Source organism: the organism of the source record quoted next, unplaced genomic scaffold (assembly GCF_019419815.1).
Source record: "Pyrus x bretschneideri cultivar Hongxiangsu unplaced genomic scaffold, Pyrus_bretschneideri_v1 Contig39, whole genome shotgun sequence".
Taxonomy (NCBI): Eukaryota; Viridiplantae; Streptophyta; class Magnoliopsida; order Rosales; family Rosaceae; genus Pyrus; species Pyrus x bretschneideri.
This window is the reverse complement of record NW_025999712.1, coordinates 2,651,638-2,678,560: the sequence shown is the minus strand read 5'-3', so window position 1 is coordinate 2,678,560 and position 26,923 is coordinate 2,651,638. Positions and strand designations below refer to the sequence as shown.

The 26,923-nt window shown below is 33.6% G+C and overlaps 2 protein-coding genes, 2 long non-coding RNA genes and 1 pseudogene across 4 annotated transcripts in view; 2 read left to right on the top strand and 3 right to left on the bottom strand.

Moving 5' to 3' along the window:
* Window positions 1-1,002: 1,002 nt before the first annotated feature.
* LOC103942820 lies at window positions 1,003-6,234 on the top strand. The gene is made up of 2 exons (XR_007250972.1): window positions 1,003-1,915; window positions 2,512-6,234. It is a non-coding gene; the product is annotated as an uncharacterized LOC103942820 (long non-coding RNA).
* On the bottom strand, window positions 2,852-19,756 carry LOC125468577 (probable disease resistance protein At4g27220). Its single transcript, XM_048564546.1, is given in 11 exon segments — window positions 2,852-2,977; window positions 3,732-3,766; window positions 3,768-3,845; window positions 8,049-8,561; window positions 8,652-9,416; window positions 9,510-12,098; window positions 12,100-12,302; window positions 15,130-15,280; window positions 18,702-18,845; window positions 19,308-19,420; window positions 19,553-19,756. Coding segments are annotated over 7 exon segments (4,167 nt in total). The 5' UTR covers window positions 12,220-12,302; window positions 15,130-15,280; window positions 18,702-18,845; window positions 19,308-19,420; window positions 19,553-19,756; the 3' UTR covers window positions 2,852-2,910.
* LOC125468575 (probable disease resistance protein At4g27220) overlaps window positions 4,147-26,923 on the bottom strand; it is a 48,696-nt gene continuing 25,919 nt past the window's right edge. The window contains 2 exon segments of the mRNA XM_048564544.1: window positions 4,147-4,256; window positions 5,621-5,690. The gene's annotated coding sequence lies outside the window, so the exon portion shown is untranslated.
* LOC125468588 lies at window positions 6,363-7,964 on the top strand. The gene is made up of 2 exons (XR_007250989.1): window positions 6,363-6,778; window positions 7,909-7,964. It is a non-coding gene; the product is annotated as an uncharacterized LOC125468588 (long non-coding RNA).
* On the bottom strand, window positions 22,562-25,122 carry LOC125468568 (annotated as a pseudogene).

Here is a 26,923-nt window from a genome sequence, read left to right as displayed (position 1 = left end):
AACTCCTTCAAAAGCATAATATTGTCTCCAATTCGCCTGCCTGCGAAGAAAGCAAATTAAGAGTTGCTCACAATAGAGGGAAGGACATCCTTGATCCGATTGGCAAGAAACTTTGCAATAATTTTGTAAATAGCATAAAGAGGAATTTGTAACAATAGTTTCTCAACTTTAACTGAATTGAAACAATGGTTCCTTAACTAAAAATAGTTTCTCAAATTGGAGCCGGTACAGAGAGTTTTTGCTTTGCTTCACTGGTTGGTGAAGGGAGTGGGTTAGTGGCGCATTTATAAGGAGTCAAAGACGTTTCTGGAAAATTCCAAGTACCGAAAAACTAGAATGGGCATGAAACCCTACAGCACAAGGAAGACAAAACTGAAGTTGCTAGAAACTTCCTGAATGAAAAAGAATTGGGCTTCGACCAAAAAGATAAAAAAGGAACTGGGATAGAAGATGGGAAAGAATTCCACCAACCTATCTTTACTGCACGTGAGGCCGTGTGGAAGTTTTTTTCTATTTTCAATTAGGCCTATTAGAGTTCAATTTATTTTTCACACTTGTACTTAATATTTATAAGCTAGAACTTTGATCAACCATTGGTAATTGGTTAGGTATAAGCTAGAACTGAATTTTTTTTTTTTTTTTAACAAAAGTGGCAAAAGAATTAATATCTAAAAAAGAAAGAAACGTAGATAATATCGTTTGTTAAAAAAAAAAAGAGGGTGAAATCCGCCACTTAGTACTATAGTCTAGTAGTAGTACTTCCTTCACTGGTAAGTAAGAAGTTTTAGGTTCAATTTTCGTCAAAGACGAATTTGAACCGCATACTTGCTGACCACCAAGAGAAAGCAGGCATGCCATTCTCAAGTCGGTACAACTCCCATTTTTCATTTTCATCCATTTAGATCATTTTCATTTTCAATTATATAAAATTGAAATATATGAGTTATTTGATGTGTTGGAGGTTTTTAATTGTGTAGATTCAAGGGGACAAAGAGAGTGGTTATGGAGTAGGCGCTCCAAACTATCCTCAAAATGGTCCCTATGGTGGCTCTGCAGCAGGTCGAGGCTCAAACATGATGAGTGGAAATTGCAATCAACAGTATGGTTGGCAGCAGTAAACGTTTGATCTGATCATTATAATTCATCACGATATGCACCTCCTTGGTCCAAGGGACATGAGCTCGATGGTTTAGCGAGTGTGATCCCAAGGGTTCGAATAGAAGCATCATTGAATCGCTGCTAAATAATTTTTACAGGATGTGAATGTGATTGATTCATATGCAAAATATTCTCAAACTAGTGTTACGTTCTAACTTCTACCCATTAATCTGTTACTTAGAAAAAAGATGCAGAAAAGCGGGAAGTTGTCATATGAGTTGTGTTTGGTTTACTTCTGCAAATTTTTTTTAAAAAAAATATATTATAAAAATAAAAAGGAAAAATTGTTAACGGGTGACCAGCCTATTAGCTTTACAGGTTGGTTTGGATGATCCGCTAACTTAATAAGTCAAGTTAAAATCGATCCAAATCCAATAAAACTTATTGATTTACATATTTAATTTATTCATTTGATGTAGATAATATTATGTATTCAAAAAAAAAAAAAAACAAAACAAAATTCTCTAGTACCTCCCTTATCCTCTTTCCCTATTCCCTTTTAAAGCTGCAACAACGGGAGCCCAATAAAGAACAAGCCGAAAACAGCCGACGCAACAGCGCCGTCGTCCACCGGTCACCAACGGCCGTCAAATTACATATCCAGACTCCTCTTTCCGTCCTCTTTCCAACCCCCAAGTTAGTTTCTACAAATTCGTGGCCAAATTTCCTCAATTGAAACGGCGACCGCGGGTTTTCCAGCCAATAATCTCGACCCAAGAGGTATAAATGATCCTCTCCTGGTGGGCTGTCCTCCGATGTAAGTTCTTTTCCAGAATTTCAACTTTCAGTTTTGGGATCGATTCTTGATTTCAAATTTTTATTCGATTTGTGGTAATTGTTCTATCTGTGATATTGTGGAATCCCCTAGATTGAACTCTTTTGCATAGGTATTATAAAATTCATGGAAAGAATGTAAAAATGTGGTAGGAAATTAGAAAATGGGGGCCAAAATCATGTTGCGATGAAGGCAGTTGCGTAGCCTGGTTCCTTGTTTATTCTAGTTGTATACAGCAGCTAACTTTGGTTTGAATTGCCTTCTGTTCAGTACATGTTTAAGACTGGATGTGGATGAAATTTTGTTGCCGCTTTATGCATACGTGTGTGGGTAATTGAGATTCGACTTTCCTAGTTAGTCTTGTGCTTTTTGCTGTTGATAAGGTCCTGAGGTGTATGGGTGTATGGGTGTGTTGGAGATTCCTTGTTTGTTTATAATGCTTGTAGTTGGAGTGATTGCAAGTTTGAGTAGTGTAAAGTTTTTCTTGTTTAATCATATTCATTTATTTTTACATAAGCATTTCTCATTTCTTGGCTCGAATCGGGTTGATTTCAGTAGTTTGCTTTGGTTTTGTCCAGAACCTGTGTTTTGTTTGGGGTAAACGTGCTACAGAATACATATCTTCAGTGAACGTTGCTTGAGGTGTGAGTGGACAAATTTTCTCTTGAAGGTGCTTCAACTTACCTTTTTGGTAGACAAGGCTCCTCAAGGTAGAGCTAGCCAGAGGTGTGAGTTGACATTTATTTCAGAAATTTTTTCTTTGTCAAATATTAAGCATGCATAGATAAATATGATTTCCGTTATGGTTTTTATTCTCACACCTTCAGTTAATCTCTTAATTAACTTTCAATCTAAAACTTGTCAAAGTACAGAATAAAAATAAGTTTGTACCCGTTCATATAATTTATTATACATGCATAAAATAAGCAACATAAGTAGTATTTTTGGAAAGAAAGTCCGGTGCAACAAATGACATTTTATTGGTTTGTACATATGAGATAGTAAAAGAATTGTTGAAGCCACAACCTTCTTTGAATTGTTGTCCTGCATGCATCGGAGAATATTAGAAATCACTGAAATTCAAATAAGTTGAAATGGTTATGCTTATTGTATATGTGTTTCCGAAAATAGCATCTTAAGGACTAAATTCATTTTTTAAGTACTAAACTTGTATATATATATATATTCTATAAAACGTGGTAGAATGATTTTTTGAGTACCATATAGATAATTTTCATCAGTTTTTACTAAACCTAGAAGAAGTTGAAGATGGAGACATGTTAACCTTTGTGCTTGATCAATTAATTGTGTTTGTCCTCCCTGTCGATTTCATCGTCTTCACCCATCCTGTGTTAGGAATAAAAGACAAATGTTTTCTTGAGATATAATTGAGTTTTCAAAAGAAGAAAAACATATCTAAATATACTTTAGTGTGCACATACGCACATTACATGTATACATATATGCGTGTGTATATATAGTATTTGACAAAATTTTGTCAAACTAAATCTGAAGTGTTGATTATGCTTTGCATAAATTTGTCGTCGAAATTTTTGTGGTGTTTGCCATTATGTTTTAGCTCGAAACCAGAACCTACTTATTGGTTGAATAACTAGAAATTTAAGATTAAGCATAATATGCTATCTTTCAGTCCTTCATAAAAACATTAGGAATCCCACTCATACGTCAAGAATTAAAAGACAGCTGTTCTCTTGAGATATAATCGAGTTAAAAAATAGCGTATTTAAATACGCACACATAAGTGACTGAAAATTAGAAACCTTAAATTAAAGCATACCTTAGAGTGGCATTGAGGTCCCCCATCCATTTAGCCCACTCCCAACGCGGTGCGTACTTGCAATCGAGGATGTGTGTCAACATGCTTAGGAGCAAATAGCCTTAAGCTTTGGACCTTCACAACCTCCAATAACTCCAAAGACGGCAATTACAAAGTATAAGCTTCACCACAAAAATACTTAAGTTTTGGCAGACTTCCAAGCTTGATGGACTTCACTTTAGGTAATGTAATTATTTCATCAGTTTCTTCTGCGGCAATGATTTCTTCCATCTGCTCTTACTTCAGAACTTCTATGTCCTCTATACTCGCAAGAAGTTTGACTATGGACGATGAAAACAAGTATTTCAACTGGTTGCAATAATAGACCCGCAGCGATTTCAAGTTTCCGAAGCTGCTTCCTGTCAACATCGGTTGTGAATTACCCGTCTCCCAAACATGCGTTAAACTTGGCAGCTTCTGTAACTCGAAGGACCTCAATTTATTGAATGCTTCAACGGAGTGACTACTTTCTTCATGCTTCGGTCCCTTTAGTTGGAAAATCACTTCCATTGAATTACAGTCACTTACAGTAAGATTCCACGGAACTATAAAGTTTAAGGATAGGATGATAATTTTGTATTACCACGGAAAATCACTTCCATTGAATTACAGTCACTTACAGTAAGATTCCACGGAACTATAAATGAAGATTTCACGGAACTATAAAGTTTAAGGATAGTATGATAATTTTGTATTACCATGGCAGATTACCTTATGCTGCCAGATTACCTTTATTTTTCATTTCTATTTCAAATTATTTTATTTCTTTCCTTTTTATTTTCTCTTTTTATTTAGATGTGTATTAAAAGTGGCAAAAAATTAATGTATTCCTTTTTATTTGTAATTTGTAAGTGAAAGATTTTATGTTCAATTATTATTAAAGACGAATTTAAACTATGTTACTTCTAGTCATTATTATCATCAAAACGTGTTCCGTCCTATTTCACGTACCGAATGCACTTTTAGTGATAAATAATAGAGTTTATTCCATAAAATAAATGTATAAAAGAATTAAGATAAAAAAAGTAGGAGAAACCATTTTCTCTCCTCCTCCGGTATCCTTTCTCCTCTTTTGCGCTGCAACAGAAGCCCCATTAAACAGCAAGCTGACGACTGCCGAGTGCCGACACAAAAGCTCTGTCGTCCACGGGTCACCAAAGGCTCTCAAACTACACATCCAGAATGCTCTTGCCGTCCTTCATCCAATCCCCAAGTTAGTTTCTATAAATTCATAGGCGATTTTCCTCAATTTCTAATTTAAGAAACGGTGACCAAAACCGGCCAACTTCCGGTCAATATCACCGGAATTGGACCTCGACCCAAGAGGTAGAAATGATCCTCTTCTTGTGGGCTGTTCTCCAATGTAAGTTCTTTTTCCAAATTTTCAACTTTCAGTTTTGGGATTGATTCTTGATTTCGAATTTTATTCGATTTTGTGTGTGAATGTCGGAGATGAGACTTATGTTAATTATTGTATCTGTAGAACATGGTGTAGGCTTTAACTCTGTAGAACCTTGTATTGTTGTGAATAGGAATTATAAAATTATAAAATTATAAAATTCATAGGAATTTTATAATTCATTGGAACACTTTTTCATAGGAATTATAAAATTCATGGAAAGAATGTGAAAATGTGGTACGGAATTAGAAAATGGGGGCCAAAATCATGTTATGATGAAGGCAATAGCTTAGCCTGATTCCTTGTTTACTGTAGTTTTCCAAATTATCATAACAAATAAGCAAACTCTAATTTAGAAACAAACAGTTATAATCACAATCGAAATTTATAATACATAAAATAAGCAACATAAATAGTATTTTTGGAATGAAATTCTGGTGCAACAAATGACCTTTTATTGGCTTGTACATATGATATGGTAAACGAATTGCTGAAGCCACAACGTTCTGTAAACTCTTGTCCTGCATGCATTGGAGAATATTAGAAATCACTGAAGTTGGAATAAGTTGAAATGGTAATGCTTATTGTACATGTGTTTCAGAAAATAGCGGTTTAAGGACAAAATTAATTTTCAAGTCACTTAGCACTACAGTTAGTTCATGGATTTTAGAGGTGCTAAAGATCTGTATTAGGGTTTTCTTTATGGGCGAGAAACCTAATACTCTCACCTATAAATATAAGGCTTAGGTCCCACTTTTATACACATTATTCTAGCACAAAACACTACCCCATATAGGAGTGCATAAGGCGTGTAGAGAGAGATGAAGATCTTTGCTTGTTCGTTGCTGATCATGGTTCAATCTTGTTCATATCAATGGCTTCTCAAGGTTAGTACTTTTAGAGTGCATATTATAGATGGAATTGCATTGGGTACCTCAAAAAAAATGAATTAGGTAGCAGAATGTGGTTCGACGATCCTTATTGTTCAATTTTTAAAGTACTATCCATGTATGTATATATTCTATAAAACATGGTAGAATAATTTTTTGAGTACTTTATAGATAATTTCATCAGTTTTTACTAAACCTAAAAGAAGTTGGAGATGGAAACATGCTAACCTTTGTGCTTGATCAATCAATTGTGTTGGTCATCTTCATCCTCCCCATAGAATTCGTAATACTCTCACCTAAAAGACAGATGTTTTCTTGAGATAGAGTTGAGTTTTAAAAAATAAAATTACTTAAAATACACTTTAGTGTGAACATATGCACATTTATATGGTATTTGACTAAATTTTGAGAACACTTTTGTCAAACTAAATATGAACTGTTGATTATGCTTTCCCTAAATTTGTAGTCAAAATTTTGGTGGTGTTTTCCATATTATGCTTGTAGCTCAAAACCAGAACGTATATGTTGGTTGAATAAATAGAAATTTAAGATTGAGCATATATAGCTCACTGACTGTAAATTATCAACCTAGCTATTCTTCAGTCCTTCGTAAAAACATTAAGGATCGAAAGAGTTGGAACAAACAACTTGAAGCATTACTGTTTAGGAGAAAATCTTTGTTGGTTTAGTGGTTGTATATTGATGATGCGGTCTTCCAGGTGGACACAAAAGTGATTGCAAATTAGAAACAAAAGTGAAATGCAAATATTGGTAGCTAGAGACAACATTTCCAAATTATCATTATAAATGGCAATACAAGAACTCGAGCACAAATAAGCAAACACAAATGATGCAAATTTAGAAACAAACAGTAATAATCGCAATCGAAATTTATGGTACATAAAATAAGCAACATAAATAGTATTTTTGGAATGAAATTCTGGTGCAACAAATGTCCTTTTATTGGTTTGTACATATGATATAGTAAACGAATTGCTGTAGCCACAACGTTCTTTAAACTCTTTTCCTGCATGCATTGGAGAATATTAGAATTCACTGAAATTGGAATAAGTTGAAACGCTTATGCTTATTGTATATGTGTTTCCAAAAATAGGGGGTTAAGGACTCAATTTTTAAGCCACTTAGCACTACGGTTATGTTTATTGTATATGTGTTTCTGATAAAGGTTTCTCTTGAGGCAGTTGGTAATCTGAAATGCTTCTTCCTCACACCTGAACTGCTATTAGCTACCTCGGAAAAATGAATCAGGTAGCAGATTGTGGTTTTAGATCCAAACTGTTCAATTTTTCAAGTGCTATACATGTATGTATATATTATATAAAACATGGTAGAATATTTTTTGAGTGCTATATAGATAAGTTGGAGATGGAAACATGCTAACCTTTGTGCTTGATCAATCAATTGTGTTCGTCCTTCCGGTTGGTTTCGTCATTTTCATCCTTGCCTTCGATTTCATCATCGTCATCCTCATTGTTGATTTCGTCATCTTCATCCTCACTGTCTATTTCGTCATCTTCATCCTTACTGTATTAGAAATAAAAGACGATGTTTTCTTGAGATATAATTGACTTTTCTAATACACACACACACACACACACACTTTAGTGCGCACATACTCGCATACACACACATATACATTAATATATGTATGCTATTATATAGTCTTCTGTAAAAACTTTAGAAATTCCACGTATACATCAAGATTTAAAAGAGAGATGTTAAAAAAAAATAAAAATCATCTTTAAATACGCACACATAAGTGATTGAAAATTAGAAACTTTAAAGTAAAGCATATCAGTGGTTGTATATTGATGATGCGGTCTTCCAGGTGGACACAAAAGTGATTGCAAATTAGAAACATTAATCTAAAGCATACCTTGTCCATTCCTGTCGAAATGCGCGTTTTACTTGCAATCGGGGATTATGCGTGTCAACAAGCTTAGAATCAAATGGCCTTAAGTCTTGCACATTAATAACCTTCAATAACTCCAAAGACGGCAACTTCAAAGTATAAGCTTCACCACAAAAATACTTGAGTTTTGGCAGATTTCCAAGCTCGATGGACTTCACTTTAGGTAATGTAATTATTTCCCCTGCTTCTTCTTCTGCCGCAACGATTTCTTCCATCTGTTCGCAGTTATAAACAAGTATGGCCTCTACACTCACAAGAAGTTTGACTATGGACGAAGAAAACAAGTATTTCAACCGGTTGCAATTATAGACCTCCAGCGATTTCAAGTTTCCGAAGCTGCTTCCTGCGAACATCGGTTGTGAACTACCCATCTCCCAAACACGCGTTAAACTTGGCAACTTACGTAACCGCAAGAACCTCAATTTATTGAATGCTTCAAAAGAGTGACTACTTTCTTCATGCTTCGGTCCCTTGAGTTGGAAAATCACTTCCATTGAATTACAGTCAATTACATAAAGATTTTCAAGATTATCATCATCATTTGAGTCCTCCAGATTAGTTGGTGTAACCTAGAAAGTTAAACACGATCAACAAGACGATACAATACTAATTAAAAGTTGTAATTATAGAGGTTAATTGAACCTGATTTAAAAGCTTACCTCCTGATTAATTGGACGTGGCAATATTTCAATGGGGCGTTGGGCGTTTGCTCTTGAATACGGTGCGCATCCACATCCAGCAGGGCACCAATTTGATGAACGTGTTGGAGGAGTGCTGAAATCATGACTTGTTGAATCCTTCTCGGACTTATTCTCCAACTTCTTTCTTTGTGGAATTACAGCACCCAATGTCATCAATTTTTCACATCCGTACACGTGCATATTTTTTGTGGATGACCATCGAAATGTAGATCCCGCTGGACAAAGACTCGTGAGACGATGCAGGTCTACTAGTTCAAATCTGTTCAGTTTCCTCGGATACAAAATCATGTCTTTTGTCGCCTCTTCTTCATTTTCCTCTGTGATTCTGACTATAGTTTCCATGTCCCGACATCCACCTATCTTTACCTCTTCAAGATTCAAAAGTTTTCGGGCAATTAAATGCGAGAACACATATTTTATTCCAGAACAATATGTCAATTTCAAATATCTCAAATTTTGGAAGCCCTGGAATCCAGACGGAATGTTTTTCCACAAGTGTGTAAACTTACACCAGGATATCTCCAACTTACGTAACGGGGGAATTGTTGGAGATGTCTGCCCATCCATAGCCATATGGATTTTCAGATCAAATAGCACGCCTTCAAACTCCATCCAAGACAACTCTACCTCTTCTAAACTTGGAAACCATGAAATGCACTTTGATGGAAATATTGCTTTTTCAAATATTCCTGCAGATTGATGCTCAACCCTTGGCGTTGTTTCCTGAAAAAGAAAAATCATTGTCGGTTAAACAATTTCAAATTTCCACATATCGGCTGCCTCCTCATATCATAGAGATTGGAGAGTGGGACATACCTCTTGGTTGGAGTATAGCTTGTTGGCTTGGAAGAAACCAACCAAACTCCATAGATGCCAGAGACTCAATTTGGTTAATTTATTGAAAGATATTATATCGGCTTCCTTCTCATGTTCCCTCCCCTGCTTCGACACAATTTCTTCCATTTGATGACATCTACCAATATCTAATTCCTCGAGTTGTACCAAGTTTCTCGCTGCTGATAGTGAAAAGGCATATTTTAAGACATTACAATTGAACAATCGAAGGAATCTTAGGTTGGTCAAAAAGCTATTCGGAAGTTGACTAGCTGATTGTATGTGAGGAAATGGTGTCTGCTGGGTCACACTTGTTCCATTTGCAAGATACTCAGTATTTGTACAATGCTCAAGAGTCAAATATTTCAAATCTTGAAATCCCTCTTGGTCTAAATCAGTGAGGACAGAGAAATTCTTAACTTTGCACAAAAACAAATCTTCAGATTTTTTCAACAAGAGCCTAACTGCTTGACTCTCCAACTCCCTTGCATCACCTTCATCAATAAATAGTGAGTTTCTGAATGCATAAGTTGTCATCTCCGAAAACATCTTCGGAAACATATTCGAAAACATGTAGGTACTTCCAATAGCGAATTTTATTGTTGGGCTTTTCAAGACTACGTCTTTTGGCAACAAGTGGATGAAATTGGGGGGTAATTCTATGGATAGAACCTTCAAATGATGAGACAGAGACATCACCTCAGAAATGCTTGCCATCCTCTTCTCTTCTCTTCCTGTTCCAAGGTCCCATTTATCAAAGCTACCCATCATATACAACTCTTCAAGTCTACATAAGCTGGAGAAGATACCATGTGGAATCACCTTAAGATTCTTGCAGTTTGTCGTATCTAACAACCTCAACTGTTTAAGTCGTCCAATTTCGCTCGGCAACTCACGCATGTAATAACAATCCCGAAAACTGAGGATTTCTAAATTCTCCAAAGGCCCAATAACATCAGTAGACATGCCATCAAAGTCAGACCCATCTAGGATCAAGGTCCGCAGGTTCTTCAGTACTCCTGGTGATCTTGATGAGCCTAGGTCTTCCATTTCCATTCCCACCAAAGCTAAAACCTTCAGTTCTTTCATCGCCTTACAAATGATGTCCATGCTACCTTTTGAAAAACGTCCATTCATCGTCTGTAGAAGCTCAAGTTTTGGGCAACCAACTGGAATCTTCAAATCGCCAACCAGTGAGATTGTGTCATATGTAGCTAAATTTGGCCACTCTTTATTTTCAGCATGACTTCTTACCAGAAATCGATGTGGATCTCTAGAAGCAATCGATATGGCAACATCGCGAACTATGTCATGCATTTTTGTAGTCTCACTACTGCCACCATCTAGTAACAAAAACCTTCTTTTTAGTTGGTCAACCAAAGAATGCACTCTATTTCTTGCATCTTCCAAAGTAACGATGCTGCTAAAATATCCTCGACCCCACCCATATCGAACCAAATACTCAATTGGAATATCATAATCTTCTGGAAATAAACAACAAAGTAAAAGACATGACCTGGCTTCATCACTCTCCAATCTATCATAACTCCATTTTATGCTAGAATAAACTTTGTCATTCACTCCAGGGATGTTCACTGGGGTAGAATTTCGCAGCTGATTAAGGGCATCATCCCATTCACGCTTGTTTTTCTTTTCTAGGGCTTTTCCAACAGTTACAATTGCAATAGGTAAATCTCCACATTCCTTCACGACATCTTTTGCAATGGAACGTAAATCAGGATCATGGAATGATTCACCTACCATTTCTCGAAAGAGCTCCTGTGATTCTTCTGTTGTTAAAGTCGGGACTGCAATAATTGGTTGACTTCCCATCCTGTTGCAGACTTCCCAATCTCGTGATGTCAACAAAACTTTGCACCCTTTATGAGCATCTGCAGAAGGGAGTCCAATAGCCTCAAAATCAGGCTCTGTCCAGACATCATCTAATACAATCAGGATCCTTTTTATTTCCATGAGTCTTCCATGTAGCTTTAGTGCTCTTCCGGGCTCGGATTCCTCCTCAAATTTCAAACCTATTTTGTCCGCAATTTCCGACTGGATCGTCCTAATACTTGGACTTTGAGACACAGTTGCCATTACACTTTTATCAAACAAGTTTAGTTTTGCCAATCTTACGATGATTTCTTTCACCATTGTGGTTTTACCCACACCCCCCATTCCACAAATCCCGATCATTCGTACTTCTTCCCTCTTCAAACCCTCCATCACCTCATTCATGTTTGCCATTCTGGACTTAAAATCCTGAAAACCTTTCTTGAATGTTGACCATATCTCTGGTGGAGGTGCAGGATGGGCAACATTTTCATATCTTCCTTCGTTTTGGAGCTGAAGAACATGTTGTGTAATCTTATAGGCTCTCCGACTCAAGCTCCATCGATACACACATCGCCTTTTCTTGCTAATTTCCTCCTCAAACTGCAACACTTTTTTGACCAGGTCGTCGTTCACATTCTTTAGCCAACTCTGAACATCAGGTTTGATGATTTCACCGTTCCTTTTGGCAGCATCTACCAATCGCTGCACTCCATCTCTCTTGTCAAAAAGCTTTTTTTATCTCACCCCTAAGACTTTCAAGGTTGGAACGGTAATGAATCAAATAGCCAAACTCTGTTCCTATTGGTGTGACCAAGCATTCTCCAATTTTTGAGGCAATTGCAATTATAATTTCCATTTCCTTCTGAAATCAAAGACTATGGCTGGAGTGATCCTCTTTGCTGGTGTCTTTTGTATGTCTCGCGCTCAGTTCTCTAATGCCTAAACCAAAGAAGCACCCCAACACAACATTAATAATCATATATTTTTGTCCTGTTTAAATCTAAGTTGTATTTTATTTTTATTTTTATTTTATTAAAGGAGCAGCTGAAATTCGAATTTAGAACCTCTTTCACTACTTAAAAAAATTTCATACTTGACGAACAATTAGCTAGTATCGTTCGAAACGAGTTACAAAGATTTATAAAAGAAATATCCAGGACATGCATAGACTTATGTGACTAATGAACTATTACATGTATGTTTACTTCAGTTATTTAGTACCATATTATTATAGAAGTATTAAATATTGTGCGAGATTGCGTACTTTAGCGTGATATATCGCATCGCGAAAACTGTTTTGCAAGATATCCTATAATATCATGATATCCCAATATTTTAAGATATCATGATATGATAAGTAATTTGATATATCGTAGCGTTATTTTAACTTTTATTTCTTTATATTTTTTTTGTTCTATTGTTTTTTCAATTCTCATGGCGTTACCGTAGACCTCACACCTCCTCAGGATTTTTTAGCAGCCCTCATTGTTCGTTTCAAATTTCAAGCCTACTTCCTCCATCGCCCACTGTTTTTGACAATATAGGCTCAGTTAGAATTAAACGCCTAAAATTTAAGGGTTTTTTTTATTTTTTATTTTTTAATCAAACATTTGTGCCTTTTAGGATTTTTTTTTTTTTTTTTTTTTTTAGGAATCTTTTGATATAGGCGCCTCGGTTTTGAATTTTCTAGATCAAACATCTATGTCTTTTAGTGATTTGATTAAACTTTTTTTGTATTGTAACAAATTTCCTATAATCTAACATTTTGATTACACTCTCCTCCGTTAGAGATAATTGTCAAAAAAAAAAAATGGTTAGATTCAAAATTATTTTCACAATAATGCTACAATTTAGCAATAATTATTTATGATTTGAGATATTTTTTTTCCAAAATAGTTTAAAATATTTATAAATCCTCCAAAATCAAACGTACTGAAATAAGTTTTTCTTTTAGTATGTTAAGAGAAAATAGGCTTGAGAATAATATAAAAGTACCAATACACAGTGTGTACAAAATAAAACGTACCAAAATAAAAATAATGTACCAATATTAACAATATGTATCAAATCAAACGTACCAAAATTGCAAATAAACGTACCAATTAATAATTTTTGTAAATTGAAACGTACTTGCAAATAATATATATGTAATGTATTGTACATAATAATAATTCGTCAACAACTATACTAAAATATATATATATATATAATTTCACAAAAAATTTGAAAAAATTACTTTTATATTGATCACCAACTATTTGAAAACGAAAAAAAAAAAAACATCTACAAAAATAAATAATATTAAATGTTTGCATAACAAAAAACAAAAAAAAAGTGATTGAAAAAACATATTTGGAAGAAGAGAAAATATAGTTTAATTAATAATATCTCCACTAAATAAGGAAAAGTGCATCATGCAGAAAAAATGATAAATTCAAAAATTATTTTAATTTTAAAAAATAGGGGTGACTATTGGTCAAAGTACTTTAATCAAATTTTAAAAAGGCACAAATGTTTAATCTAGGATAATGCTATTCACACACCCCATTTTATCTCTCACGCACCCTTGTTAAATTTTTGTTCATTGATCTTCTTCAATTCATTCTATCCAACGGCCCGAAATTGAGAAGGGTGTGTGAGAGGTAAAAATGGGTGTGTAGATAGCACCACCCTTAATCTAAATAATATAGAAAAACTGTAGAGAATTCTAATTTTCCCTTCTTTTTTTTGGGTATCAAGTATCTGTGCCTTGTAGGATTTTGATTAAAGCACTTACGTGCATTAGACCGCATCATGCATCTCTCCATTTATCAAATTAAAAATTATTATTGTGATCTTCAAAATTAAAATTTTGTATATTGGTTTGTTAATTTGGGCTTCAATTAGTTAAGCGATTTTTTTTTTTTTTGAGATAATCTTGGTTTTTTATTCAAAATATTTATCCAATTATCTCTTTTTTATAATTTTTCCGCACAAAATATTTTTCTCCTAAACTTTAAATATAATTTTACCTTCAAGATAACAAAAATAGTGGATGTTTATATTTTTTTTTAAATTATTCTGTATACATTTTATTGAGAGAACTATTTTGCATACATTATTGGTAGGTTTATTATTGGTTTTCATACTTAATTTTGTTCATATTATCTACTGGTATGTGTAGTTTTAATTTTTGGAACATTTAGGTGTGTACATATCATTGATTGTTATGTTTAGTTTTAGTATTTGGTACAATTTATTTTAGTTGATGGTACGTTTGATTTTAGTTTTTGGTACGCTTAATTTAATTTTTGGTACATATCATTGATGGATAACTTAATAATTATGTCTCTTTATTTTGGAGTAATAATAATAATAATAATAATAATAATAATTTTGGTTTAAAGAAGGCTAGATTTAGGAGCTTTGGGTGTTGTTTCTGGAATAAATTGGTGGATTAATGATAGTTCATGTAATTTTGAATTTTTAAAAAAGGACATTTTAATAAACGTGCCACCAAAATTGTAGAAAGTAGTTTAATAAAAAGTCTAAAAGCTAGGAATGCTGGGTCTATCAAATTCAAAAATCAACTACCTAGATCAAAATTATCTTTTAAAATAAGATCATCACTGTGTAAAATATTTAAATTTGTATTTGTTTATTGTGTTTCTGAACTTGAATTATTTGAAATTGTTGTTGATACATAGGATTCTTTATAAATAGACTCCTGTAATTCTATTTTTTAAACAAAAATCCACCTATATTTAAATATCAAATTGAAACACACCTTTTCTGATTGAAAGTAGCAAGCAACTCCAGTACTGGTACAGAGGCCAGGTGGAAGGTTGTTTTGTCCCGTTGTCCTTTACTTGCTTAGTGGCTTCTGTTTGAGGGCATTTGAAATTGTCTGTTTCGGTATTAACTCTTGTAAACGGAATCTAAATCCATTGACAGGTAGACAAAGAAAATAACCTCTTATTACAAACTATTTACATCCAATGCCAAAACATCTTAATTATATCAACAAACTTTACTAATACCTACAGTAATGATGAAATCCTAAATTTCATCTAGTTTCTTTCCTTATTTGGCAAGCATTTTAGTTGTATAGGATACAATATACATATATATATATATATATATATTCTCCTTTTTATTATTATATAATGATAATCTTCGTAAAAATAAAATCCAGGTTAACAAAATAAAACTACACATGTAGTGGGTAGTTTTTTCTTTTAATTTTTAAAAATAAAAATATAAAAAATATTTAAACAAAAATAATAATAAAATTACAAATAAAAATAACATCTAAAAGTGCAAATTGCCAAACGCGCTAGCGTGTGGTAAAAGGATAGTATCTATATATGTGAAATATAGGTAAATTAAACCTTGAACCAAATCAGGTTCTTTATCTTCAAGTAGATACTTTAATCTAAGTAAAATAATTTACCTATATCTACCTGTGAAATATAGGTAAACTAAATTACATCCTTTCTGTTCAAGGTAAATGGTTTTGCATTTATTATTACATACATTAAGCGCATTTTAGTTTTATTATACATTCAAGAAGGTGCTCAAATGCCTAAAACCAAAGAAGCAATGCCCCAACACAGCATTCACAATCAGATATTTTTGTCCTGTTTAAATCTAAGTTGTATTTTATTTTCATTCTTATTTTATCAAAGGAGGAGTTAGGATAGTATAAACTTATGTGGCAAATGAACTATTACATGTATTTTTACTTCAATTCTTTAGTATTATATTATTACAAAAGTATTCAATATTGAGTGAGATTGCGTGATATATATATATATATATTGTATAATATTACAATGTCCCCAATATTGTATGATACTTACATGATATGATAAGCAACGTGATATATCTAGGTTTTTTTAGTTTTTTAATTTCTTCATGTTTTTTATTTTATTGTTTTTTCATTCATCCTCATCCCGTTATCATAGGCCCCACAACTCCTCCAGGTTTTTTTTTTCAATTTTTTTCCAGCAGCCCTCATGGTTCGTTTCAGATTTCAAGCCTCCTTTCTCCATCACCCATTGTTTTTGACAGTTTTTCAGCCCAGCGAGATAACTTATCAAATTTTATTTTTTTTCAATTTTTTCTCTGTCTTTATCTTTTGTTTGAGTTTTGTGTTGATCTTTGTTAGTTTTCCTCTATAACTCATACCTTAGGGCTTAAGCGTCACTTAGCTCAAACCCGTAAAGATATGAAGCCTTGCTACAAAGTCCCACCGGTTGCTTAGCATTTGAATATAACTTAATTAGATTTAAACGCTTAAAATTTAAAGATTTTATTTTTTATTTTTTATTTTATTTTTTTTATATAACATATGTGCCTTTTAGGATTTTGATCAAAGAACTTATGTACATTAGGTCACATCAATATTTCTCTATTTATCAAATTAAAAATTATTACTGTAATTTTTGAAATTAAAATTTCATATCTCTTTTTTTTTCTTTTCTTTTTGAACAAACGATATTATTTATACTAAAGGGAGAGGAGAGAGTGAGCTTAGTTTCACAATAGGCTAGCAATAATATGATTCAAATTCACCTTTGGTGAGAATTGAACCTAAGACTTCTCACTTACAAGTGAAGAGGAATGTCACTGGACTGTAATACTAAGTGGCAAATTTCATATCTCTTAATTTGTACTTCAATTAGTTGAGCCATTTTTTAGGAGATAATCTTGGTTTTTCGTTCAAAATATTTATCAAATTATCTCTTTGTTATAATTTGTTCATAAAAAATATTTTTTTTTCTCCTAAAATTAAAATATAATTTTAACTTCAAGATAACGAAAATGGTGGATAATTAAAATTTTAAATTATTATGTCTACATTTTATTGAGAGAATTATTTTGTATACATTATTGATACATTTATTATTTGTTTTCATACTTGATTTTGTTCATATTATCGATTGGTACGTTTAGTTTTAATTTTTGGTACGTTTAGTTTTGTATATATCGTTGATTGGCACGTTTAGTTTTAGTGTTGGTACGTTTAATTCTAGTTTACGGTATATTTGATTTTAGTTTTGGTACATTTAATTTTAATTTTTTTGGTACATATCATTGATTGATAACTTAATAATATGTCTCTTTGTTTTGGATTTGGTTTATAGATGGCTAGATTTAGGAGCTTTAAATATTATTTTTTGAATAAATTGGTGGATTAATGGCACTTCATGTAATTTTGAATTTTGGAAAGAGGACATTTTAGAAAAAGTGGCACCAAAATTGTAGAAAGTAGTTTAATAAAAAGTCTAAATGCTAGGGATGTTGCACCTGGTTCAAAATTCCCCGTACTTGTATAATAGCTATATATGTGAAATAATTGTAAATTAAATCTTGAACCAAATCACATTTTTTATCTTTAAGTAGGTACTTTAATCTACATAAAATAATTTACCTATACCCATATGTGAAATAGGTAAAATAAATCTTGAACCAAATCACATCCTTTATATTGTAGATAATTATTTTGCATTTATTATTACATACATTAAGCACATTTTATTGTTATTATATATATATATGTAGTAAAATAATTTACCTATATTTATATAGATTATATGTAAGATCCCACATTACCCAGGGGAGTGATCCTTATATGTATATTCCCATCTCTACCTTGCACGAGGCCTTTTGGGAGCTCACTGGCTTCGGGTTCCGTAGGAACTCCGAAGTTAAGCGAGAAGGAGGCTAGAGCAATCCCATGATGGGTGACCCCACTGGGAAGTTGCTCGTGAGTTCCCAAAAACAAAACCGTGAGGGAATGGTAAGCCCAAAGCGGACAATATCGTGCTATGGTAGTGGAACGGGCCCGGGAAGTGGTCCCTCCCGGGCCGGGATGTGACATTATAATTAAATAATTTTGAAAAAAAAAATTACATTCTTATATTTTGTTGGTAACTAATGCTCACATATTTTGAAAACGGAAAAACTAAACCACAAAAAATCCTAATTTATGCAAATTTGAAAAGCAACTAAGGAATTTAAAAAGGAAAAAAAAAAACAAATGAAAACCCTAGCATCATTTCCTTTTATTATTAATATGCAATGAAATCATGATATTAACATTTGTTTTTAATCTGTCGTAAGGGTATTTTAGGCATCTAAAAGTACAAAACTGTGTGAAGTCAAACCTAATCAATAAAATTGTTGAGCTGGAGCCTAGTTATAGTGTTGGAGCTCAGTTGAAATACAATATTCGGCAGGCACTAGAATGTAAAACTCACACTTTTGTTTTTTTTTTATCAGGCAAGGTAAAAACAAACGCCTAAAACAACAAATATTGGAAAGAAATAGAGTTTTTAAGAAGTACATACGTACCTGTATCGTGAATCAACGCAATGCAACTGTGCAGCAGAGTAAAAGTAAAATTATGAAATATATGTCTTTGTTCAGCAACAAATCATAAGTCTGGTACTGGTAGTGGTGCTTCACGAATTTGCTAGAAAATTTGAATGTTGAATGCTAGCATGCACAAGGAGGGCAGATTATGCACATCAATGCAAATATATGAGGAAGAGTTAATAAGAGCTTTCTAACAATATAGGCAGGAGAAGCAATAAAATATATATGTTAAGTCATTGAGTTTTTGTTAAGAAAATATACTATGATGAGTTTTAGTTAAAGAAAATTGAATTTTAAGGTTGTAAAGTCATATATGATGGTTTCAGTGCATGTGTATATTTATTTACTCATTATTATTTTATAGTATGCAAATTTTAAATAATTTACCTTTCACCACCACATAGCAAACGCGATTTCAAACTTTTTGTATTGCGATGAGAAAATTAAATATTTGATTATAAGGGGGAGTTAGCTCAATTTCAGTTGACGTCGATGGACATCAAAACACAATAACATATAGTGACAAACACCTAAACAACAAATATTCAAAAGAAATGGAGTTTCAAAGAAGCACATACATACCTGTATTGTAAATTAACCCAATGCAACTGTCTGGTAGAGAAAAAAATGAAATTCTGAAATCTATGCCTTGTTCAACAACAATATGTACTGGAACCTGGTGCTTCACGGATTTGCTAGAAATATAATGTAAAACCATCATTTTTGTTTCTTGGTCACACGGGTAAAAATGAACACTTAACACAACAAATATTGAAAAGAAAGAGTTTCCAAGATGCATATATATATATATATATATATGTATGTACCTGTATTGTAAATCAATCCAATGCAACTGTCCGACATAATAAAAGTTCTGAAATCTATGCTTTATTCAGTAACAACTCATGTGTCTGGTACTAGCATTGGTACTCACGAATTTCCTAGAAAATATGAATATTGAATGGTATCAAGAAGGACAGATTATGTTACCTCAGCAATGCAAATATATGAGCAGATAACTTGAATGGGGAAGGGTTAATAAGAAGAGTTTTCCAACAATATAAATAGAGAAACAAAAAAAAAAAAATATTTAACGAGCATTACCTCAAGAGGAGGTGATTCTAAAGTAAGGTATTTTTATTCTCTTTTAACACGAAAAGGACAAAGTGAGAAAATGGGATGCTTTGCTTCCGAACCCATTTTGGAATAAAAAAGTGAAAAAGATTTGGATGCTTTGCTCACGAACCATTTGGTATTCTCTTTAACAAGAAAAAGGATAAAGTGAAAGAAAATTGGATGCATTGCTTCCCAACCCCAAATTCTCAAGGGACAATACATGGCTTGAGCCATCCTCTTCGTGGGGTCACATTATTTCATAGTACAAATGTCACAATTAGAATTGGTAATCTATTTCGAATAATATTAGGCTTACTATTAGTCATGACATATAAATTTTGTACGAATTCGTTTGAAAATGTTTTTAAAATTACTAAAAGTATTTTTTATGAAAAGTATTTTTTATTTATTTATTCCTATTACAATAAATGGAATTAAACAATGAACCAGCCTAATCCTAGTAACCCATTTTCCAACAAGGTATCATAAGCTATCAGAATGTCCACCTGCAAGGCACATCTAGGAAGACCATTATTTCTATGGTAATTTTTCAGAAACTCCTTCAAAAGCATAATATCGTCTCCAATTCGCCTGCCAGCGAAGAAAGCAAATTAAGAGTTGCTCACGATAGAGGGAAGGACATCCTTGATCCGATTGGCAAGAAGCTTAGCGATAATATTGTAAATAGCATAAAGAGGAATTTGTAACAATAATCCCTCAACTTTAATTGAATTGGAATAATAGTTCCTTAACTAAAAATATGTGATCATTGGTCACTTAACTCATCAAAATGTACAGCTGTGATCATTTTCGTCCACTTTGTCAGAACTTACGTCAAAATAAGACACTGGTCATGCACGTAAGGCTGAATCAAAAGGTAAATAAGAAAAATCAAATGAGAAAATTGTTGCAATGGTCCCTCAACTCTAACCCGATTGGAGCAATGACCCCTCAATTTTAATCCAATTAGAGCAATGGTTCTTCAACATTAACCTAATTGTTACAATGGTCATTTAACTATGACTGATTTTGAAGGAAGTTCTGACGGAGTAGACGAAAAAAACCATAGTTGTATATTTTAATGAGTTAAAAGACTAATGGTCACGCGTTTTTAGTTGAGGGACCAACGCTCTAATTGGGTTAACATTGAGGGACCATTGTTACAATTTTGTTGACAAAATGGGGCCAAGGGTTATAGAAGGTAGCGGTAACAAGCAAAAACTATGGTCTTTTCTTTCTGCAGTGAAGAACAATTACTCATAAGTTGTTTGCATAAATGGTCTCTTCTTTTCTGTATGTCGGTACTCTTTAAGGCTATGTAAGATGTAATTCATCTGTTTGAACTTCTTTTATTGAATATTCCATACCCTTGACCAAAAAAAAAAAAAAAAAGTTTCTAAGAAATATGAGTAAGGAAATATATATATATATTTTTTTTTTTCAAACGATAGATTTTGTTAGATTAGCCATCAACAGAATTCGAACTCACATGATCATGCAATGACAACTTCTTTCACTTGTGAAATTATGCGCTATCCCTCTGTTAATAGCATGGACGTACCTTTACATGTGAGTTAAAAATTGCATTTCTTTCCTTTATTCTGTTCATCGTCCCTTTTCACCCTCCCTCTCTACAACTATTTTCCACCGCCAAAGGAAAATCCCAAACTAACAAATCTCAAGGCCATTTCTTTCAAATCTCAATTCAATTGTACGCCATGGGTCTTGCCTAGCTATGGGCAACGGTTATAGCGGATGGGTAACCGCAGTTATTACCCATAACCGTTTAAACTTTTACCCGCATAACCGGTTACCTATTGGGTATTTATATAAACGGATAAACCCATACCAATAACCATACCCATTTACCCATAATCGCGTACCTGTTTACTTTTGTTTATCCGTCTACCTATTTTTTTTAACAACTTAAAAATTAAAAATAAATTTGTCATAATTTTCTTTTTTCTAACTATTAAATACCGTTATAAGTACATTTAACATGTATTTTTATATTAACAGCAATATTATTTATGAATATACATTTAACATGTATTTTTATATTAAGGCAAGACTCTTGCCTTTGCTGCCTAGAAATCCATTTTCCAGTTTTAGAAGCTTGGTTAAAACTTTTCATTCAAACTGATCCAATCAGAGCTTTAAAATCTAAAGCCTCACAAAATTGTTTCGCGGATGGAGAGTGAGACAGAGGAGAGAGAGAAGACGGAATGGAGGTATAGAGAGACGAAGAGGGACAAGTGAGAAAAGGGCTTGGCATGGCATTGCGTGAAAAAATATAGGGTAAAATGACTAGTAATAGAAAAATAACATAACTTTTATATTTGAATATGAAACCTAAAGAACTTTACTAAAAAGTTTAAATCCAAATTTTCACAACAAAAGTTGTCTTCTAATTATTCTATCACTTGAAAATTTTATTATTTTAAAGCACGTACGTAAATCAAAACTAGTATCCACTTAACTACGCACAAGTCATTATTTTAAAAACAATTACACAAAATCACTCTCTTTTTTGGAGAAAAACTTGTGTGGGGCTTGACATGCTACTAGACAATGCTGAGTGGTAGTCCCATACCATTCATAACTTGCCATGTGTTAAATATTGTTGCATTAGTATAATTTCTTATTTTTATTTTATATCATAATTCAAAATTTAATTAATAAAATATATATATATATATATATATATATGGAAAAGTAAATTGTTAGAAGGCTTGAACTTCAAGGACGCCACAATCACACGGTAAGAGAGGAATGCAGATTCGGGTGAAGTGCAGCTACGGAAAGGATTGTCGGGAATGGGCGATGGTGGAATTGCAAGGGGCGGTGGAAATTCACCACAATTTCAAGACCACCTCCTTTTGCAGCACCTGCCCTGGAAAACTGAAGCAGTTTCAACTCTTCCAAGAGTGATGGAATCGAAACAAATGTATTCGAATTTTGAATAATCGAATCTGTTTATGTATGTGACTCATTGCAAACAAACATTAGCTTTCTCATGATTCGCATAAAAAATAATCACAAGCTTATCTCTCTCTCACAGCCTTGCATGGCTGCTGGGAAATTGTGCAGATTTTAGGTAATTACTGGTTCAAAAGTTTATTAATCCATCAAAGCTAGAATAAGTTTCTGACTAACCTCATTATTTCAATTCAATAAAAAAAAAAAAAAAAACTTCTCATTATTTCAATGTATTATCAAATTATTATTAAGGAAGGGCATATAAATTCTGGAGAAGAACCCAATTCTCAAAGCCAACTTTGTCCACCAGTAGTTTGTCGTTTCCAATTTTCAAATATTAATAGACTATAGATGTAAAATTGAACGAGTTATAAGTAATAATTAGAGAGAGTTGAGAGATGGGAGATGAGAGACTTAATAAAGGGAGAGCTTGAAGAGCAAGGAAGAATTGACGGTGTTGTAGATCACCGGTACCGACGAGAGAAAAGAGGAGGGTTCGCAGATGGAGGTAGATTTAACTGGGATTGTGAATTTTGTTTTTACCATTTCAGTTTTTTAAGAAATAATGATTTAAGTTTTTAATTTTATTTTCATATAAAACTAAAAATAAGAAATCATATTTAAGTTTAACACATGGCAATTTATGAGTGGCGTGTAGTGCCGCTTAACATTATCTAGTGGCATGTCAAGCCCCACACAAGTTTTTCTTCTCTTTTTGGCACTCCATTTCATAATGTTATTTCCTAAGTAGACAACATTTCACTATTAATTAACCTCGATTTCAATGGCTTTGACGTCAGGCTTCTTCACCTCCGCCTTTTGTACGGTCACACTCAAAACTCCATTCTCCATGGCAACCTTAATATGATCAACCGTTACATTCTTCGGCAGCTGAAACCTTCCCAAGAACTTGTCGCTGCTCTTCTCCACTATGTGCCACTTGTCATTTTTGTCGTCCTTCTTCATGTTCCTCTCTCTGTTGATCTGAAGCACCATGTTGTCTTCACCTCATCCTTCTTCAGCCCCAGAATGTCCGTCTTGAACACGTGGGCTTCCAGGGTCTCCTTCCAGTCGACCCTAGTGTTCATAAAAGCCGAATTTTCTCGAGAAAATTCAGGAAATGCGGAGAGTGATGAGGAGGAAGGGGATGGGAAATCCTTGAAAGGGTCCCAAAGGTTGAGGCAAAATGGGTCGAAGATGCTACTGCCTCGTCGAGAGTTGGGGATGAGAGACATTTTGGAAAAAACTTGATGCGGTTTTGTTTGGATGCGGAGAAAAGTCCTGGGAATCGAAATTAGAGCCGGTAGAGAGAGTTCTCACTTTGCTTCACTGGTTGGTGAAGGAAGTGGGTTAGTGGCATATTTATAAGGAGTCAAAGACGTTTCTAGAAAATTCCAGGTACTGGAAAACTAAAAAAGGGCATGAAACCAAGCAGCACAAGGAAGACGAAACAGAAGTTGCTAGAAACTTCCTGAATGAAAAAAATTGACTTCAACAAAAAAAAAAAAAAATGTTGGTATAGAAGAGAGGAAAGAATTCCACTAAACTAGCTTTATTGCACGTGCATGTGTGTGGAGGTTTTTTTTTTTTTTTTTGGTCAAAACAATTAGGTATGAGATTGATTCTTCCAATCTTATGGTGCACAATAAAAAGCTTCGCTTCAATCTTATGGGGTATAGAACATCTACTGGTTGGGGCTTTGTGGAGGATCTTTCTTTTTAGGCTGAAATGTTTTTATGTATTTTTAGTATATTTCATGTATTATTTTGTACACATCACATTACTTGTTTTTATTTTTTTTTATTTTTATTTTTTTTATGAACAAACTATCATCTACACTAGAGGTGGGCTAGCTAGCAATAATGTGGTTCGAATTCGCCTTTGACGAGAATCGAACCTAAGAACTCTTATTTACAAATGAAGAGGAATTCCACTAGACTAGAGTACTAAAAGACCATCATATTACATAAGTGTTGGTACGTAATTAGTTTGTTTGGGCTCTAACTCCTCCTGACTTTTAGATAAGCTATTTCGTGAGATGTTAAATGTTATTGATATTTAGTAGATATTGTTAATGAGATAAGATCAAGGGACACATATTTTGACAAATATCTTTACACTTCATATTATCTCTTGGATTTTTTATATTTAATGGTCATGATAAAAAGCAGTGTTCTAAAAATCGGCCCAGGCACTCGGCGGTGGAGTCCCGATCCAATTTGGACTAAATCGTTCAGGTAAGGTGGGAAGGATTTAGGCGGTTGCCTAGGCGTCTCTAGGCGCTCAAGGTGGCCTAGGCGGTGCTAGGCGGCGGTCGATGCTTTGCAAATCTCCCCTCACATCCACACGATCCACAACCCACAACCCAAATCTTCAAACCTGCGCTCTTGCACCCAACATCAATCGATGAACCCAAGTAGATTAAGAATATACAAGGATGAGCAATACACATAATCTGTCCGTTGGGTTTTACTGCAGAGAGAGAAAGGGATCTGTTGAAGAGATCTGTCCGTTCTGTTGAAGAGAAGAGAGAGAGAGAGAGAGAGAGAGAGAGAGAGAGTCGAAAGAAAAACTGAAAATGGGAGGAAAAGAAAGGCATAACTAAAGACTAAAGAATGAGTCTGATAAAAAAAAAGACTAAAGAGAGAGAAGGGGATCTCTCTGTAGAGAGAGAAAGAAGAGGAGATCTGTTGATAATAAATGCAACCCTGGAGCCACTAAACAAGTGATGGTTGATTGGGAATAGCATTGGAGAAACCAGAAAAGCTGTCAGTTTAATTGAAAAAAAAGTTTTTCTTTCAAGTTGGATCCATTTTATGGCCCACTATTTTGTTCAAAGAAAAAACAAACTAAGCCCAATATTCTTTGTATAAAATTAGAAAAAAAAAAGTTTTAAAATTATACACATATACTCATATTTTATAATATATAATGTAAATTTATGTAAATCTGCCTAGACCGCTTAGGCGCTAGGCGTTAGTCCACAGCCCGACTAGCGTCTAACCTTTTTTAGAACATTGATTAAAAGTTAAAATGATTGTCAATAAACATGACTTAGAATAAATTAACATAAATCTTTATTAAATATTTTATTTTGTTTTATTTTGTTGGAAAATAGTCCTATTGCATATAAAGCACCATCTTCCTTCACGAACACCCTATTCCTTCACGAACACCCTATTCCTTCATACCATTCTGCATCAAATAAAAATTGTTGCCGAGTCTAAAATAAACAAGGGAGAGGATAGAGATGATAGTTCTTTTGTTTTTTATGATGAAACCTTAACAAGCCATTGAAAAGCTTTATTGTCAATCAAGAACAGGCTTAAGAATTTAATGTAACCAATTTTAGGGTTTGCGAACCTCATCCTTTTCTATAAAGATTCAATTTATTTCCTAGATATTAAAATTCAGTTTCTGGGCTAAGAAGCATAATCGGGGCATCTTCAATGGTTGAACAGAAAAAAAAAAAAAAAAGGTAATTTTTTAATGGGGCAAAAGTTCTCTGGATCTATCTCTTAATAGGTAATCCCCTCTTTTTCTTCAGCCACTTTTTACTGCTTCCCATGACTTGCAAATAACCCATGAATACACCATTGACACTGAGGATGATTCAAGGGAGGATAGAAGAAAGAAGAGTGAAAAGGTCGGTTAGGTTGTACGGAGCGATCAAGATTGACGTATCCACCATGGATGGTTGAGTTTTTATCATCTTAATTAACAATAGCCTAGGGGGTTAGAGGAAGATGGAGGCTCAGCTCGAGAGTGTTTACGTTTCCTTAACCTAACGTTTTTTCTTAAAATTTTTAAAGGAAAATTAACAAAAAGTCCTAAAAAACTTTAGTTTTAATGAAAAATGACAAATAAAGGTATAAGTGAATAGTACCAAGAAAGGTAAAAATATAGTTTTTCGTTAAAAGTGAACAGTATCAGGATTGTTTCGTTAAAACTCCTAATTTTTTATTGAATAAAATATTTTTATTTACAAGTCATCGCCACATCATTTAGTAATTTATCTTGAGTTATATTAGTTTTATTTAGGACCATTATCTGTATAAAGATCCAAGAGCTAAAATGGAGTGTAAAGATTTGCCCAAATATTT